The sequence below is a fragment of the Scyliorhinus torazame genome, chromosome 31 (genome assembly GCF_047496885.1).
Source record: "Scyliorhinus torazame isolate Kashiwa2021f chromosome 31, sScyTor2.1, whole genome shotgun sequence".
Lineage (NCBI taxonomy): Eukaryota > Metazoa > Chordata > Chondrichthyes > Carcharhiniformes > Scyliorhinidae > Scyliorhinus > Scyliorhinus torazame.
The window spans coordinates 19,447,107-19,466,721 of record NC_092737.1 but is presented as its reverse complement, the minus strand read 5'-3'; the positions used below and the strand labels follow the sequence as shown (position 1 = coordinate 19,466,721).

Genomic DNA, 19,615 nt, shown 5'->3' with positions numbered 1-19,615 from the left:
TAGGCCTGTCTCCCAGGCCTATCTCTTAGGACGATCTCCCAGCCCTGCCTCTTAGGCCTGCCTCTTAGGCCTGTCTCTTAGGCCTGTCTCTTAGGCCTATTTTCAACACCTGTCTCTTAGGGCTGTCTCCCAGGCCTGTCTCTAAGGTCTATCTCCCAGGTCTGTCTCTTAGGACCATCTCCCAGGCCTGTCTCTTGGGCCTGTCTCTTGGGCCTGTCTCTTGGGCCTGTCTCTTGGGCCTGTCTCTTGGGTCTGTCTCCCAGGCCTGTCTCCCAGGCCTGTCTCTTAGGCCTGTCTCTTGGGCCTGTCTCTTGGGCCTGTCTCTTAGGCCTGTCTCTTAGGCCTGTCTCTTGGGTCTGTCTCCCAGGCCTGTCTCCCAGGCCTGTCTCTTAGGCCTGTCTCTTGGGCCTGTCTCTTAGGCCTGTCTCTTAGGCCTGTCTCTTGGGCCTGTCTCTTAGGCCTGTCTCTTGGGCCTGTCTCTTGGGCCTGTCTCTTAGGCCTGTCTCTTAGGCCTGTCTCTTGGGCCTGTCTCTTAGGCCTGTCTCTTAGGCCTGTCTCTTGGGCCTGTCTCACCTTAGAATCCCTAGAATGCAGAAGGAGGGCCATCGAGACTGCACCGAGCCTCCGAAAGGGCCCCTACTTAGGCCCAATCCCCCACCCTACACCGTAACTCTATAACTCCACCTAACCGTTGGACACTAAGGGGCAATTTAGTGGCCAATCCATCTAACCTGCACATCTTTGGTCTGTGGGAGGAAACCAGAGCACCCGGAGGAAACCCACGCACACACGGGGAGGACGTGCAAACTTCACTGGCAGATGGAATACGATGTTGACAAATGTGAGGTTATCCATTTTGGGAGGAATAACAGCAAAAGGGATTATTATTTAAATGATAAAATATTAAAACATGCTGCTGCGCAGAGAGACCTGGGTGTGCTAGTGCACGAGTCGCAAAAGGTTGGTTTTCAGGTGCAACAGGTGATTAAGAAGGCAAGTGGAATTTTGTCCTTCATTGCTAGAGGGATGGAGTTTAAGACTAGGGAGGTTCTGCTGAAATTGTATAAGGTGTTAGTGAGGCCACACCTGGAGTATTGTGTTCAGTTTTGGTCTCCTTACTTGAGAAAGGACGTACTGACACTGGAGGGTGTGCAGAGGAGATTCACTAGGTTAATCCCAGAGCTGAAGGGGTTGGATTACGAGGAGAGGTTGAGTAGACTGGGACTGTACTCGTTGGAATTTAGAAGGATGAGGGGGGATCTTATAGAAACATATAAGATTATGAAGGGAATAGATAGGATAGATGCGGGCAGGTTGTTTCCACTGGCAGGTGAAAGCAGAACTAGGGGGCATAGCCTCAAAATAAGGGGAAGTAGATTTAGGACTGAGTTTAGGAGGAACTTCTTCACCCAAAGGGTTGTGAATCTATGGAATTCCTTGCCCAGTGAAGCAGTAGAGGCTCCTTCATTAAATGTTTTTAAGATAAAGATAGATAGTATTTTGAAGAATAAAGGGATTAAGGGTTATGGTGTTCGGGCCGGAAAGTGGAGCTGAGTCCACAAAAGATCAGCCATGATCTCATTGAATGGTGGAGCAGGCTCGAGGGGCCAGATGGCCGACTCCTGCTCCTAGTTCTTATGTTCTTATGTTCTTATGTTCACGCAATTTCCCAGGCCAGTCTCTTAGGCCTGTCTCCCAGTCTCGTCTCCCAGTCTCGTCTCCAAGGTCAGACCCATTACGAAGGCCTATAATCCCTTTGCCTCCCAAGCCTGTCTCTACGGCCTGTTAATTCCTAGGCCTGTCTCCTAGGCTTGACTGCTAGGCCAGACCAATCGCCCGGCCCCAAGGACTGTTTCCTAGGCCTGCTTCCGAGGCCTGTCTCCTAGGCCAGTTCCATCTCCTAGGCCTGCTTCCAGGCACGCCTCCTCGGCCTGTTTCCTAGGCCTGCCTCACCATCTATCTGCTACCCCTGACCATCTAACAGTCCTCTCTTTGACTCCAATTGTATGGCCGTCCCTCAGAGCTGCCCTGTCCCTCAGGACTTCCCAAGTATTGCCTTGCCCCTCAGCTCCGTTGTATCGTTGTGGAGCATCAGGTTAACCTGACGTGTTTGGACTGAACCCTGCCACAGCTCAGAGCCAGGAGTCTAATCTGACTAGAGAACAAAGAACATTGAAACTAATTGACAATGTCACCATGTTCTCTGTCAGGACAGGACAGCAGGAGGCCACTCTGCCCCTCAGTACTGTTCATGCTGTTAAATTACATCGTAGCTGATCTATACCCTGACTCCCACCACGCGCCTTGGTTGCAGAACCGTTGGGGAAGCACTCACTGTTCATCGTACGCTGAGTCTGATACCTGAAGAACACAAGCCTGGAAGTCCTGGATTACCTCCTGTCCTCCAAAAAGAAAGAAGATCATCGTTAAACACCCTACTCCTGCGCGGCTGCGCGTGATGAAGGATTTCCCCTCCAGGGAAATCCCTGGTGGGAAATCAGACCTTGTTACCGCGTTTCACCCACACCGCCCGAGTCTGTGGGCCTACTCATCCTCAGCCCGACACTAGGCGAGGGAAGCCCTCCCCTCCTATGTTCCACAGTCGCCGAGACCTCTGCGGTCGGGCAAGCCCCCTCTTCTTCTGCGCTACGGGAGGTCACAATGGAGGCGGAGCTACCCCAGCATGCAATGCGGCAGCAAAGGCCCTCGATTAACCCCTACAGGGGCTCCTCTCTGCTCCCTCTCCTCACTGGTGCCCAGACGAACGGCAGGAGGCGGGCACGTGTCGAAAGCGGCGGAAGGTCTTTGCGCTTTCCGATTGGCCGTGAGGCAGCCAATGATGCGGCCCCAGGGGCGGGGCAGTCAGAAGCAGGAAGGTCATGTGATCAGATCTCCGGGAGCTGGTCCGACCCTGTGCCTGACCTTCGAACCCACCCCTGCCCCGCCAGGACCCCTCCCCGAGGGACCGTTCTGACTTACGTTGCACATGTAATTGTGCCAGGACTTGGTGACGTGCGAGATCTTCTCTTTCTTCTTCCAGTTTGGCGAGGCACCCTCACGCACGGGCTCCTGCACCGAGAGAAAACACGCAACGCGGTCAGCCACCTCCGCCACCCCTCAACCTTTGATCCTTCAGCTCAAACTGGGCTGTTTCCACCTGGTCAAAACCTCTCATTGGCTCAGTTCAGGGGAATGGTTTCAGAGTGGTCACAACACTCAGCCCATAACCCAGAGGTCAGGAGGAATGGTTCTGTGACCCAGGGTCAAATCCCGGGTATCTGTTATTCTATATATAAACCCCCCCGAACCCCTCGATTAGATTCCAGTCTGTAACTCACTCCCGGGTATCTGTTATTCTATATATAAACCTCCCCGAACCCCTCGATTAGATTCCAGTCAGTAACTCACTCCCGGGTATCTGTTATTCTATATATAAACCCCCCCGAACCCCTCGATTAGATTCCAGCCTGTAACTCACTCCCGGGTATCTGTTATTCTATATATAAACCACCCCGAACCCCTCGATTAGATTCCAGTCTATAACTCACTCCCGGGTATCTGTTATTCTGTATATAAACCACCCTGAACCCCTCGATTAGATTCCAGTCTGTAACTCACCCCTGGGAATCTGTTATTCTATATATAAACCACCCTGAACCCCTCGATTAGATTCCAGTCTGTAACTCACTCCCGCGTATCTGTTATTCTATATATAAACCACCCCGAACCCCTCGATTAGATTCCAGTCTGTAACTCACTCCCGGATTTCTGTTATTCTATATATAAACCACCCCGAACCCTTCGATTAGATTCCAGTCTGTAACTCACTCCCGGGTATCTGTTATTTATATAAACCACCCCGAACCCCTCGATTAGATTCCAGTCTGTAACTCACTCCCGGGTATCTGTTATTCTATGTATAAACCATCCCAAACGCCTCGATTAGATTCCAGTCTGTAACTCACTCCCGGGTATCTGTTATTCTATATATAAACCACCCCGAACCCCTCGGTTAGATTCCAGTCTCTTTCCCACTCCCGGGTATCTGTTATTCTATATGTAACCCCTCCGGACGCCTCGATTAGATTCCAGTATGTAACTCACTCCTGGGTATCTGTTATTCTATATATAAACCACCCCGAACCCCTCGATTAGATTCCAGTCTGTAACTCACTCCCGGGTATCTGTTATTCTATATATAAACCACCCCAAACCCCTCGATTAGATTCCAGCCTGTAACTCACTCCCGGGTATCTGTTATTCTATATATAAACCATCCCGAACCCCTCGATTAGATTCCAGTCTATAACTCACTCCCGGGTATCTGTTATTCTATATATAAACCACCCTGAACCCCTCGATTAGATTCCAGTCTGTAACTCACTCCCGCGTATCAGTTATTCTATATATAAACCCCTCCGAACCCCTCGATTAGATTCCAGTCTGTAACTCACTCCCGGGTATCTGTTATTCTATATATAAACCACCCCGAACCCCTCGATTAGATTCCAGTCTGTAACTCACTCCCGCGTATCAGTTATTCTATATATAAACCCCTCCGAACCCCTCGATTAGATTCCAGTCTGTAACTCACTCCCGCGTATCAGTTATTCTATATATAAACCCCTCCGAACCCCTCGATTAGATTCCAGTCTGTATCTCACTCCCGGGTATCTGTTATTCTATATATAAACCACCCCGAACCCCTCGATTAGATTCCAGTCTGTAACTCACTCCCGGGTATCTGTTATTCTATATATAAACCACCCCGAACCCCTCGATTAGATTCCAGTCTGTAACTCACTCCCGGGTTTCTGTTATTCTATATATAAACCACCCCGAACCCTTCGATTAGATTCCAGTCTGTAACTCACTCCCGGGTATCTGTTATTTATATAAACCACCCAGAACCCCTCGATTAGATTCCAGTCTGTAACTCACTCCCGGGTATCTGTTATTCTATGTATAAACCATCCCAAACGCCTCGATTAGATTCCAGTCTGTAACTCACTCCCGGGTATCTGTTATTCTATATATAAACCACCCCGAACCCCTCGGTTAGATTCCAGTCTCTTTCCCACTCCCGGGTATCTGTTATTCTATATATAACCCCTCCGGACGCCTCGATTAGATTCCAGTATGTAACTCACTCCTGGGTATCTGTTATTCTATATATAAACCACCCCGAACCGCTCGATTAGATTCCAGTCTGTAACTCACTCCCGGGTATCTGTTATTCTATATATAAACCACCCCAAACCCCTCGATTAGATTCCAGCCTGTAACTCACTCCCGGGTATCTGTTATTCTATATATAAACCATCCCGAACCCCTCGATTAGATTCCAGTCTATAACTCACTTCCGGGTATCTGTTATTCTATATATAAACCACCCTGAACCCCTCGATTAGATTCCAGTCTGTAAATCACTCCCGCGTATCAGTTATTCTATATATAAACCCCTCCGAACCCCTCGATTAGATTCCAGTCTGTAACTCACTCCCGGGTATCTGTTATTCTATATATAAACCACCCCGAACCCCTCGATTAGATTCCAGTCTGTAACTCACTCCCGCGTATCAGTTATTCTATATATAAACCCCTCCGAACCCCTCGATTAGATTCCAGTCTGTAACTCACTCCCGCGTATCAGTTATTCTATATATAAACCCCTCCGAACCCCTCGATTAGATTCCAGTCTGTATCTCACTCCCGGGTATCTGTTATTCTATATATAAACCACCCCGAACCCCTCGATTAGATTCCAGTCTGTAACTCACTCCCGGGTATCTGTTATTCTATATATAAACCACCCCGAACCCCTCGATTAGATTCCAGTCTGTAACTCACTCCCGGGTTTCTGTTATTCTATATATAAACCACCCCGAACCCTTCGATTAGATTCCAGTCTGTAACTCACTCCCGGGTATCTGTTATTTATATAAACCACCCAGAACCCCTCGATTAGATTCCAGTCTGTAACTCACTCCCGGGTATCTGTTATTCTATATATAAACCACCCCGAACCCCTCGATTAGATTCCAGTCTGTAACTCACTCCCGGGTATCTGTTATTCTATATATAAACCACCCCGAACCCCTCGATTAGATTCCAGTCTGTAACTCACTCCCGGGTATCTGTTATTCTGTATATAAACCACCCCGAACCCCTCGATTAGATTCCAGTCTGTAACTCACTCCCGGGTATCTGTTATTCTGTATATAAACCACCCCGAACCCCTCGATTAGATTCCAGTCCGTAACTCACTCCCGGGTATCTGTTATTCTATATATAAACCACCCTGAACCCCTCGATTTGATTCCAGTCTGTAACTCACTCCCGGGTATCTGTTATTCTATATATAAACCACCCCGAACCCCTCGATTAGATTCCAGTCTGTAACTCACTCCCGGGTTTCTGTTATTCTATATATAAACCACCCCGAACCCTTCGATTAGATTCCAGTCTGTAACTCACTCCCGGGTATCTGTTATTTATATAAACCACCCAGAACCCCTCGATTAGATTCCAGTCTGTAACTCACTCCCGGGTATCTGTTATTCTATGTATAAACCATCCCAAACGCCTCGATTAGATTCCAGTCTGTAACTCACTCCCGGGTATCTGTTATTCTATATATAACCCCTCCGGACGCCTCGATTAGATTCCAGTATGTAACTCACTCCCGGGTATCTGTTATTCTATATATAAACCACCCCGAACCCCTCGATTAGATTCCAGTCTGTAACTCACTCCCGGGTATCTGTTATTCTATATATAAACCATCCCGAACCCCTCGATTAGATTCCAGTCTGTAACTCATTCCCGGGTATCTGTTATTCTACATATAAACCACCTGAACCCCTCGATTAGATTCCAGTCTGTAACTCACTCCCGGGTATCTGTTATCTACATATAAACCACCCTGAACCCCTCGATTAGATTCCAGTCTGTAACTCACTCCCAGGTATCTGTTATTCTACATATAAACCACCCTGAACCCCTCGATTAGATTCCAGTCTGTAACTCACTCCCGGGTATCTGTTATTGTATATATAAACCACTTGAACCCCTCGATTAGATTCCAGTCTGTAACTCACTCCCAGGTATCTGTTATTCCACATATAAACCACCCCGAACCCCTCGATTAGATTCCAGTCTGTAACTCACTCCCGGCGATCTGTTATTCTATATATAAACCACCCTGAACCCCTCGATTAGATTCTAATCTGTAACTCACTCCCGGGTATCTGTTATTCTATATATAAACCCCCCGAACCCCTCGATTAGATTCCAGTCTGAAACTCACTCCCGGGTATCTGTTATTCTATATATAAACCACCCTGAACCCCTCGATTAGATTCCAGTCTGTAACTCATTCCCGAGTATCTGTTATTCTATATATAAACCCCCCGAACCCCTCGATTAGATTCCAGTCTGTAACTCACTCCCGAGTATCTGTTATTCTATATATAAACCACCTCGAACCCCTCGATTAGTTCCCAGTCTGTAACTCACTCCCGGGTATCTGTTATTCTATATATAAACCACCTCGAACCCCTCGATTAGATTCCAGTCTGTAACTCACTCCCGGGTATCTGTTATTCTATATATAAACCACTCTGAACCCCTCGATTAGATTCCAGTCTGTAACTCACTCCCGAGTATCTGTTATTCTATATATAAACCCCCCGAACCCCTCGATTAGATTCCAGTCTGAAACTCATTCCCGGGTATCTGTTATTCTATATATAAACCACTCTGAACCCCTCGATTAGATTCCAGTCTGTAACTCACTCCCGGGTATCTGTTATTCTATATATAAACCCCCCGAACCCCTCGATTAGATTCCAGTCTCAAACTCACTCCCGGGTATCTGTTATTCTATATATAAACCTCCCCTAACCCCTCGATTAGATTCCAGTCTGTAACTCACTCCCGGGTATCTGTTATTCTATATATAAACCACCCCGAACCCCTCGATTAGATTCTAGTCTGTAACTCACTCCTGGGTATCTGTTATTCTATATATAAACCACCCCGAACCCCTTGATTAGATTCCAGTCTGCAACTTACTCCCGGGTATCTGTTATTCTATATATAAATCACCCCGAACCCCTCGATTAGATTCTAGTCTGTAACACACTCTTGCCTATCTGTTATTCTATATATAAACCTCCACAAACCCCTCGATTAGATTCCAACCCGCAACTCACTCCTGGCTATCTGTTATTCTATATATAAACCACCCCGAACCCCTTGATTAGATTCCAGTCTGTAACTCACTCCCGGGTATCTGTTATTCTATATATAAACCACCCCAAACCCCTCGATTAGATTCCACTCTGTAACTCACTCCTGGGTATCTGTTATTCTATATATAAACCACCCTGAACCCCTCAATTAGATTCCAGTCTGTAACTCACTCCCAGGTATCTGTTATTCTATATATAAACCACCTCGAACCCCTCGATTAGTTCCCAGTCTGTAACTCACTCCCGGGTATCTGTTATTCTATATATAAACCACCTCGAACCCCTCGATTAGATTCCAGTCTGTAACTCACTCCCGGGTATCTGTTATTCTATATATAAACCACCCTGAACCCCTCGATTAGATTCCAGTCTGTAACTCACTCCCGAGTATCTGTTATTCTATATATAAACCCCCCGAACCCCTCGATTAGATTCCAGTCTGAGACTCATTCCCGGGTATCTGTTATTCTATATATAAACCACTCTGAACCCCTCGATTAGATTCCAGTCTGTAACTCACTCCCGGGTATCTGTTATTCTATATATAAACCACCCCGAACCCCTCGATTAGATTCCAGTCTGTAACTCACTCCCGGGTATCTGTTATTCTATATATAAACCACCCCGAACCCCTCGATTAGATTCCAGTCTGTAACTCACTCCCGGGAATCAGTTATTCTATATATAAACCCCCCAAACCCCTCGATTAGATTCCAGTCTCAAACTCACTCCCGGGTATCTGTTATTCTATATATAAATCACCCCGAACCCCTCGATTAGATTCTAGTCTGTAACACACTCTTGCCTATCTGTTATTGTATATATAAACCACCCCGAACCCCTCGATTAGATTCCAGACTGTAACTCACTCCCGGGTATCTGTTATTCTATATATAAACCATCCCGAACCCCTCGATTAGATTCCAGTCTGCAACTCACTCCCGGGTATCTGTTATTCTATATATAAACCTCCCCGAACCCCTCGATTAGATTCCAGTCGTAACTCACTCCCGTGTATCTGTTATTCTAAATATAAACGTCCACAAACCCCTCGATTAGATTCCAACCTGCAACTCACTCCTGGCTATCTGTTATTCTATATATAAACCACCCCGAACCCCTCGATTAGATTCCAGTCTGTAACTCACTCCCGGGTATCTGTTATTCTATATATAAACAACCCCGAACCCCTCGATTACATTCCAGTCTGTTACTCACTCCCCGGGTATCTGTTATTCTATATATAAACAACCCTGAACCCCTCGATTAGATTCCAGTCTGGAACTCACTCCCGGGTATCTGTTATTCTATATATAAACCACCCTGAACCCCTCGATTAGATTCCAGTCTGTCACTCACTCCCGGGTATCTGTTATTCTATATATAAACCACCCCGAACCCCTCGATTAGATTCCACTCTGTAACTCACTCCTGGGTATCTGTTATTCTATATATAAACCACCCCGAACCCCTCGATTAGATTCCAGTCTGTAACTCACTCCCAGGTATCTGTTATTCTATATATAAACCACCCCGAACCCCTCGATTAGATTCCAGTCTGTAACTCACTCCCGGGTATCTGTTATTCTATATATAAACCTCCCCTAACCCCTCGATTAGATTCCAGTCTGTAACTCACTCCCGGGTATCTGTTATTCTATATATAAACCACCCCGAACCCCTCGATTAGATTCTAGTCTGTAACTCACTCCTGGGTATCTGTTATTCTATATATAAACCACCCCGAACCCCTTGATTAGATTCCAGTCTGCAACTCACTCCCGGGTATCTGTTATTCTATATATAAATCACCCCGAACCCCTCGATTAGATTCTAGTCTGTAACACACTCTTGCCTATCTGTTATTCTATATATAAACCACCCCGAACCCCTCGATTAGATTCCAGACTGTAACTCACTCCCGGGTATCTGTTATTCTATATATAAACCATCCCGAACCCCTCGATTAGATTCCAGTCTGCAACTCACTCCCGGGTATCTGTTATTCTGTATATAAACCTCCCCGAACCCCTCGATTAGATTCCAGTCTGTAACTCACTCCCGGGTATCTGTTATTCTAAATATAAACGTCCACAAACCCCTCGATTAGATTCCAACCTGCAACTCACTCCCGGGTATCTGTTATTCTATATATAAACAACCCCGAACCCCTCGATTACATTCCAGTCTGTTACTCACTCCCCGGGTATCTGTTATTCTATATATAAACAACCCTGAACCCCTCGATTAGATTCCAGTCTGGAACTCACTCCCGGGTATCTGTTATTCTATATATAAACCACCCTGAACCCCTCGATTAGATTCCAGTCTGTAACTCACTCCCGGGTATCTGTTATTCTATATCTCAACAACCCTGAACCCCTCGATTAGATTCCAGTCTGGAACTCACTCCCGGGTATCTGTTATTCTATATATAAACCACCCTGAACCCCTCGCTTAGTTTCCAGTGTGTAACTCCCTCCCGGGTATCTGTTATTCTATATATAAATCACCCCGAACCCCTCGATTAGATTCCAGTCTGTAACTCACTCCCAGGTATCTGTTATTCTATATATAAACCACCTCGAACCCCTCGATTAGATTCCAGTCTGTAACCCACTCCCGGGTATCTGTTATTCTATATATAAACCACCCGGAACCCCTCGATTAGATTCCAGTCTGTAACTCACTCCCGGGTATCTGTTATTCCATATATAAACCACCCTGAACTCCTCGATTAGATTCCAGTCTGTAACTCACTCCCGGGTATCTGTTATTCTATATATAAACCACCCTGAACCCCTCGCTTAGTTTCCAGTGTGTAACTCCCTCCCGGGTATCTGTTATTCCATATATAAACCACCCTGAACTCCTCGATTAGATTCCAGTCTGTAACTCACTCCCGGGTGTCTTTTATTTTATATATAAACCACCCGGAACCCCTCGATTAGATTCCAGTCTGTATCTCACTCCCGGGTGTCTGTTATTTTATATATAAACCACCCGGAACCCCTCGATTAGATTCCAGTCTGTATCTCACTCCCGGGTGTCTGTTATTTTATATATAAACCACCCCAAACCCCTCGATTAGATTCCAGTCTGTAACCCACTCCCTCTCATTCTGCGCGCGGCCCTTACGCGCACTACGTTGCGTACCTTCGAGGCGATGGTGTAAGGGGGAGTGATTTCCATGTTGATTTCCTGAAATAGCTCCCGGCACTGCATTGAGATGAAGTCCCCAGCCAGAGGCGATTTGACAATGCCTGGGGAGGGGATGGAACGGGGGGGGGGGGGGGGGGGGGGGGGGGGGGGGGCATGAGAAGGGGGAGACACAAATAGATTAAAAACCGTAAATGTGCCATCGCAGCGATTCGGGCCAAACACTGAGCTGCTATCCTCATGCTGGGCGGGATTAGTGGGGATTTAAGGGTGATTATAGTTGCGCCAGTGACGTGGATTGGGAGGTGGGGGGGGCGGGGGGTGCTGTGTTGGGAGGTGTGAAGAGAGAGAGAGAGAGAGAGAGAGAGAGAGAGAGAGGTGATTGGCTCAAGAAGTGATGGAGCCACGAGGAAGAATATATTCGCCTGGTGAGGGGTTGTGATCTGGAATGTGCTGCTTGTGAGTGCCGTGGAGGGAGATTCCATCGAGGCTTTCCAGCGGGAACAGGATTGTGATCCTATGATAAATGTAGGAATTTCAGATAACTGTATTTAAAAGTGGATTTTGACCGGAGATGAGTTTTGCTTGAGAGGAGATAAAAGATACCAGTTAGGAGTTAGTGGTTCATTGCCATTGTTAAGCATTGTTTAACTGGTAATTGTAAACTATTGTCTTTTTGATCTTAAAGTTAGTAATCATGTGTGAGTAATAAAGTTTGTTTCAATAGACCACATCCCTATTTCTGCGTGAAGTCACTCCTGGAGCGAAATATTGTCCTGTGAGTGTACCTTTAAGAAATGGGTGTGTATAAATGGGTGTGTATATAAATATCTGTAGTGAGAGTACCTTTACGAAATGGGTGTTTACTACTGCAGTGATGTCAGAGAGTGGGTGGAGCTGGGCTGTCTGTCAGCTTTTTACTTTCGATTTAGGCTGTTTGCTGCAGGGTGTGTTTTAGTTTCGTTTTCAGAGCTGGATCGCTGCAGTCACAGCCAGAAGGTGTATGAATCTCTCTCTGTAATCTAAAGACTGTAAATCGATCCTGGTGATGTAAAACTAATAACAGCAGTGACTTTAACCTGATGTGCTTCTGATAAAAGGTGTTTTAAGTCTTATGGATGTCAAAAGGAAAGCTTAAAGGATGACTTAGGGGGTATTCTTTGGGGGTTGTATTTGAATTGATGGTTGCTAAGATGTTCACTATGTTCTAAAAAGGTTAACTTTGAGAATAAACATTGTTTTGCTTTAAAAAATACTTTTCCATTTCTGCTGTCCCACACCTGTAGAGTGGGCCGTGTGCTCCCCATACCACAATCTAGTAAACGTTGCGGGTCAGGTGAACTCCATGATACACTTTGGGGTTCTCTGAACCCTGGCCCTCCTCCAGCCAGACGTTCTACACCCTGTTCCCACCGGGAAGAAGAAGAAGAAAGAACGTGAACGCTCCCCACCTTGCTGGAGGACGTAACCATCATGCACTGGGATGGCGGTGGTGTGCGTCGCGCCGCTGTCGAGGACGAGGCCTGTGGACCTCCCGTTGGCGAAGCTGTCACAGTCGGAGGGGGGGAGGGGCGGTCAAGGAGAGATTCTGGAGAGAACACGGACGGGAGGGGGGGGGGGGGGGTGGGGGTTGAGGTGAGGGGGTGGGGGGGGGGGGAGGAGGAGGTTGCGTATGCGCGAATTCACCAACAAACCAGACACCACGATAGAGAGGCAGGCCATCGACCAGCCCTGATCTCATTGAATATTGAGGGGCCGAATGGCTCCTCGATATTTAATGGCGACGGCCTCCGAGCCAGGGGTCGGCGGCACAGGGGGTAACGCCGCTGGGACCAGTCACGGGTTGCAAATCCCACCACACGGGAAATGTTAACTTCGATTCGTAAAACCGGGGCGTGTCTCGGGACCGGTGACCGGGACAACGGTCACCGGCGGTCGTGGCAAACGTCCTGGGTCACTCATGTCCTCTTCTGCGAGTGAAATCTGCCGGCTTGACCCCGGTCTGGCCTACACGTGACTCCAGGCCCCTCCCCCCACCACCCACCTCCCCGCCACACACACACACACACACACACACACACACACGGATGTCTCCGAACTGCCCCTCTGATTGGCCGAGCAGCAATCCGGGGACGGGGGCAACAAATGCTGGCTCGCATCCCGTGAAAGAATACATTGGAAAAAAAAACAGGAGTTCGCTCAGACATCCCATAGCCCTTTGCTGAGGAGCACAGACTCAGACCAAAGGAGGGGGTGGGGTTTCCCCTCGCGGGCGCACTTGATCACGGCAGGGTGAAGGATACGCGGTGAGCACGGCGGTCTTGCAGAGGAAGAAGGCGGGAATGTTGTAGTGTTCAAACATTAGCTCGGTCAGCTTCTCTCGTTTGGCTCGGGTATTCCACTAAAATAGAGAACATTCCATGAGGCACACATCACTACAACGTGCATTTGTACAGCCACTGGGAATCCTGCAGCGAGTAACTGACCCCCCCCCCCCCCCCCCCACCCCCCCCCCCCCCCCCCCCCCCCCCAAAAAAAAAAGCCTGTCCACCATCTACAAGGCACAAGTCAGGAGTGTGATGGAATACTCTCCACTTGCCTGGATGAGCGCAGCTCCGACAACACTCAAGAAGCTCGACACCATCCAGGACAAAGCAGCCCCGCTTGATTGCTCCCCTTCCACAAACAGTCACTCCCTCCCCCACCGACGCACAGCGGCAGCCGTGTGTACCGTCTACAAGATGCACTGCAGCAACTCACCAAGGCTCCTCAGGCAGCACCTTCCAAACCCACCACCTCTACCATCTAGAAGGACGAGGGCAGCAGATACCTGGGAACCCCACCACCTGGAGGTTCCCCTCCGAGTCGCTCACCGCCCCGACTGGGAAATATATCGGCCGTTCCTTCACTGTCGCTGGGTCGAAACCCTGGGACTCCCTCCCTAACAGCACAGTGGGTGTACCTACACCGCAGGGACTGCAGCGGCTCAAGAAGGCGGCTCCCCCACCACCTTCTCGAGGGGCAACTAGGGATGGGCAATAATTAGGGATGGGGCCTTTAGCGACATTTACGTTCCCGAAGTGATCTTTTAAAAAGCTTTAACGTTATAAAACCTCCCCGATCTACTTCCACAAGACTGCTGTCAAATAGCACGTGGCCCAGATGGGGAAATATAACGGGCAAAAGCTCGGTCAAAGTGACAGGTTTAGAAGGAAGAGAGGGACAGAGAGAGGCGGACAGGTTTGGAGAGTATATTCCAGGGCTTAGGGACCCCAGGCAGCAGAAGGCCGGAGGAGTGATGGGAATGGCTGCCGGTGACCAGAGTCCCAGGAGAACGGAGATCTTGGGAGGTTGCGGGGCTGAGGGAGGTTCCAGAGATAGGGAGGGGAGGAGGGGTTTGAAAACAGAATGAGAGGGTGGGTGTCGCTGGGTCAGAGGCCAGGGGTGGGTCAACGAGCATTGGGGGGGAGGGGGGGGGGCGGGAGGATGCAGGAGGGGGGGGGGGGACTAATGGGCGAGTGGGGCTCGATGCAAGTTCAGACGCAGGGGCAGAGGAGATCTGGAATGAGATCGGGTTCAGGAACGATCGGTCCGGCCCGGAACGAGGGTTGGAATAGGCCAGACCCATCAACAGCAAAGGGACGACGGTCCAGTTGGTAGGTTGTAGGCGGAGGTCATTGAGGGAGGGTCATGGAGCCTGGCCAATCTGGCAGATTGAGACCAGAGGGACCCCGCTCCATCAAACACGCCCCGGACAGGTACAGCACGGGGTTAGATACAGAGTAAAGCTCCCTCTACACTGTCCCCATCAAACACTCCCAGGACAGGTACAGCACGGGGTTAGATACAGAGTAAAGCTCCCTCTACACTGTCCCCATCAAACACTCCCAGGACAGGTACAGCACGGGGTTAGATACAGAGTAAAGCTCCTTCCACACTGTCCCCATCAAACACTCCCAGGACAGGTACAGCACGGGGTTAGATACAGAGTAAAGCTCCCTCTACACTGTCCCCATCAAACACTCCCAGGACAGGTACAGCACGGGGTTAGATACAGAGTAAAGCTCCCTCTACACTGTCCCCAGCAAACACTCCCAGGACAGGTACAGCACGGGGTTAGATACAGAGTAAAGCTCCCTCCACACTGTCCCCATCAAACACTCCCAGGAAAGGTACAGCACGGGGTTAGATACAGAGTAAAGCTCCCTCTACACTGTCCCCATCAAACACTCCCAGGACAGGTACAGCAGGGGGTTAGATACAGAGTAAAGCTCCCTCGACACTGTCCCCATTAAACACTCCCAGGTCAGGTACAGCACGGGGTTAGATACAGAGTAAAGCTCCCTCTACACTGTCCCCATCAAACACTCCCAGGACAGGTACAGCACGGGGTTAGATACAGAGTAAAGCTCCCTCTACACTGTCCACATCAAACACTCCCGGGACAGGTACAGCATGGGGTTAGATACAGAGTAAAGCTCCCTCTACACTGTCCCCATCAAACACTCCCAGGACAGGTACAGCACGGGGTTAGATACAGAGTAAAGCTCCCTCTACAATGTCCCCATCAAACACTCCCAGGAGAGGTACAGCACGCGGTTAGAGACAGAGTATCGCTCCGTCTACACTGTCCCCATCAAACTCTCCCAGGATAGGTACAGCACGGGGTTAGATACAGAGTAAAGCTCCCTCTACACTGTCCCCATCAAACACTCCCAGGACAGGTACAGCACGGAGTTAGATACAGAGTGAAGCTCCCTCTACACTAACCCCATCAAACACTCCCAGGATAGGTACAGCACGGGGTTAGATACAGAGTAAAGCTCCCTCTACACAGTCCCCATCAAACATTCCCAGGACAGGTACAGCACGGGGTTAGATACAGAGTAAAGCTCCCACTACACTGTCCCCATTGAACACTCCAAGGACAGGTACAGCACAGGGTTAGATACAGAGTAAAGCTCCCTCGACACTGTCCCCATCAAACACTCCCAGGACAGGTACAGCACGGGGTTAGATACAGAGTAAAGCTCCCTCGACACTGTCCCCATCAAACACTCCCAGGATAGGTACAGCACGGGGTTAGATACAGAGTAAAGCTCCCTCTACACTGTCCCCCATCAAACACTCCCAGGACATGTACAGCACGGGGTTAGATACAGAGCAAAGCTCCCTCTACACTGTCCCCATCAAACACTACCAGGAAAGGTACAGCACGGGGTTAGATACAGAGTAAAGCTCCCTCTACACTGCCCCCATCAAACACTCCCAGGACAGGTACAGAATGGGGTTAGATACAGAGTAAAGCTCCCTCTACACTGTCCCCATCAAACACTCCCAGGACAGGTACAGCAGGGGGTTAGGTACAGAGTAAAGCTCCCTCTACACTGTCCCCATTAAACACTCCCAGGTCAGGTACAGCACGGGGTTAGATACAGAGTAAAGCTCCCTCTACACTGTCCCAATGAAACACTCCCAGGACAGGTACAGCATGGGGTTAGATACAGAGTAAAGCTCCCTCTACACTGTCCCCATCAAACACTCCCAGGACAGGTACAGCACGGGGTTAGATACAGAGTAAAGCTCCCTCTACACTGTCCACATCAAACACTCCCGGGACAGGTACAGCATGGGGTTAGATACTGAGTAAAGCTCCCTCTACACTGTCCCCATCAAACACTCCCAGGACAGGTACAGCACGGGGTTAGATACAGAGTAAAGCTCCCTCTACAATGTCTCCATCAAACACTCCCAGGAGGGGTACAGCACGCGGTTAGAGACAGAGTAAAGCTCTGTCTACACTGTCCCCATCAAACTCTCCCAGGACAGGTACAGCACGGGGTTAGATACAGAGTAAAGCTCCCTCTACACTGTCCACATCAAACACTCCCGGGAGAGGTACAGCATGGGGTTAGATACAGAGTAAAGCTCCCTCTACACTGTCCCCATCAAACACTCCCAGGACAGGTACAGCATGGGGTTAGATACAGAGTAAAGCTCCCACTACACTGTCCCCATCATACACTCCCACGACAGGTACAGCACGGGGTTAGATACAGAGTAAATCTCCCTCTACACTGTCCCCATCAAACACGCCCAGGACAGGTACAGCACGGGGTTAGATACATAGTAAAGCTCCCACTACACTGTCTCCATCAAACACTCCCACGACAGGTACAGCACGGGGTTAGATACAGAGTAATGCTCCCTCTACACTGTCCCCATCAAACACTCCCACGACAGGTACAGGACGGGGTTAGATACAGAGTAAAGCTCCCTCTACACTGTCCCCATCAAACACTCCCAGGACAGGTACAGCACGGGGTTAGATACAGAGTAAAGGTCCCTCTACACTGTCCCCATCAACCACTCCCTGGACAGGTACAGCACGGGGTTAGATACAGAGTAAAGCTCCCTCGACACTGTCCCCATCAAACACTCCCAGGACAGGTACAGCACGGGGTTAGATACAAAGTAAAGCTCCCTCGACACTGTCCCCATCAAACACTCCCAGGACAGGTACAGCACGGGGTTAGATACAGAGTAAAGCTCCCTCGACACTGTCCCCATCAAACACTCCCAGGACAGGTACAGCACGGGGTTAGATACAGAGTAAAGCTCCCTCTACACTGTCCCTCATCAAACACTTCCAGGACATGTACAGAACGGGGTAAGATACAGAGTAAAGCTCCCTCTACAGTGTCTCCATCAAACACTCCCACGACAGGTACAGCACGGGGTTAGATACAGAGGAATGCTCCCTCTACACTGTCCCCATCAAACACTCCCACGACAGGTAGAGGACGGGGTTAGATACAGAGTAAATCTCCCTCTACACTGTCCCCATCAACCACTCCCAGGACAGGTACAGCACGGGGTTAGATACAGAGTAAAGCTCCCTCAACACTGTCCCCATCAAACACTCCCAGGACAGGTACAGCACGCGGTTAGAGACAGAGTAAAGCTTCCTCTACACTGTCCCCATCAAACACTCCCGGGACAGGTACAGCACTGGGTTAGATACAAAGTAAAGCTCCCTCTACACTGTCCCCATCAAACACTCCCAGGACAGGTACAGCACGGGGTTAGATACAGAGTAAAGCTCCCTCTACACTGTCCCCGATCAAAGACTCCCAGGACATGTACAGCACGGGGTTAGATACAGAGTAAAGCTCCCTCTACACTGTCCCCGATCAAACACTCCCAGGACAGGTACAGCACGGGGTTAGATACAGAGCAAAGCTCCCTCTACACTGTCCTCATCAAACACTCCCAGGAAAGGTACAGCACGGGGTTAGATACAGAGTAAAGCTCCCTCTACACTGTCCCCATCAAACACTCCCAGGATAGGTACAGCATGGGGTTAGATACAGAGTAAAGCTCCCTCTACACTGTCCCCGTCAAACACTCCCAGGACAGGTAAAGCACGGGGTTAGATACAGAGTAAAGCTCCCTCTACACTGTCCCCATTAAACACTCCCAGGTCAGGTACAGCACGGGGTTAGAAACAGAGTAAAGCTCCCTCTACACTGTCCCCATCAAACAATCCCAGGACAGGTACAGCACGGGGTTAGATACAGAGTAAAGCTCACTCTACATTGTCCCCATCAAACACCCCCAGGACAGGTACAGCATGGGGTTAGATACAGAGTAAAGCTCCCTCTACACTGTCCCCATCAAACACTCCCAGGACAGGTACAGCACGGGGTTAGATACAGAGTAAAGCTCCCTCTAAACTGTCCCCATCAAACACTCCCACGACAGGTACAGCACGGGGTTAGATGCAGAGTAAAGCTCCCTCTACACTGTCCCCATCAAACACTACCAGGACAGATACAGCACGGGGTTAGATACAGAGTAAAGCTCCCTCTGCACTGCCCCCATCAAACACTCCCAGGACAGGTACAGCACGGGGTAAGGTACAGAGTAAAGCTCCCTCTACACTGTCCCCATTGAACACTCCAAGGACAGGTACAGCACAGGGTTAGATACAGAGTAATGCTCCCTCGACACTGTCCCCATCAAACACTCCCAGGACAGGTACAGCACGGGGTTAGATACAGAGTAAAGCTCCCTCGACACTGTCCCCATCAAACACTCCCAGGACAGGTACAGCACGGGGTTAGATACAGAGTAAAGCTCCCTCTACACTCTCCCCCATCAAACACTTCCAGGACATGTACAGCACGGGGTTAGATACA

The 19,615-nt window shown here is 49.1% G+C and overlaps 1 protein-coding gene across 11 annotated transcripts in view; it reads right to left on the bottom strand.

Moving 5' to 3' along the window:
* The window catches only part of LOC140404742 (actin-like protein 6B), a 206,871-nt gene that overhangs the window by 25,436 nt on the left and 161,820 nt on the right, over positions 1 to 19,615 (bottom strand). For all 11 annotated transcript variants that reach the window (XM_072493451.1, XM_072493444.1, XM_072493453.1 and 8 more), the window contains 5 exons: positions 13,718 to 13,815; positions 12,866 to 12,960; positions 11,412 to 11,518; positions 2,980 to 3,069; positions 2,336 to 2,397 (listed from right to left, as the gene is read on the bottom strand). In XM_072493451.1, coding sequence (XP_072349552.1) covers positions 2,336 to 2,397; positions 2,980 to 3,069; positions 11,412 to 11,518; positions 12,866 to 12,960; positions 13,718 to 13,815 — 452 coding nt within the window. The remainder of the gene's footprint in view (positions 1 to 2,335; positions 2,398 to 2,979; positions 3,070 to 11,411; positions 11,519 to 12,865; positions 12,961 to 13,717; positions 13,816 to 19,615) is intronic.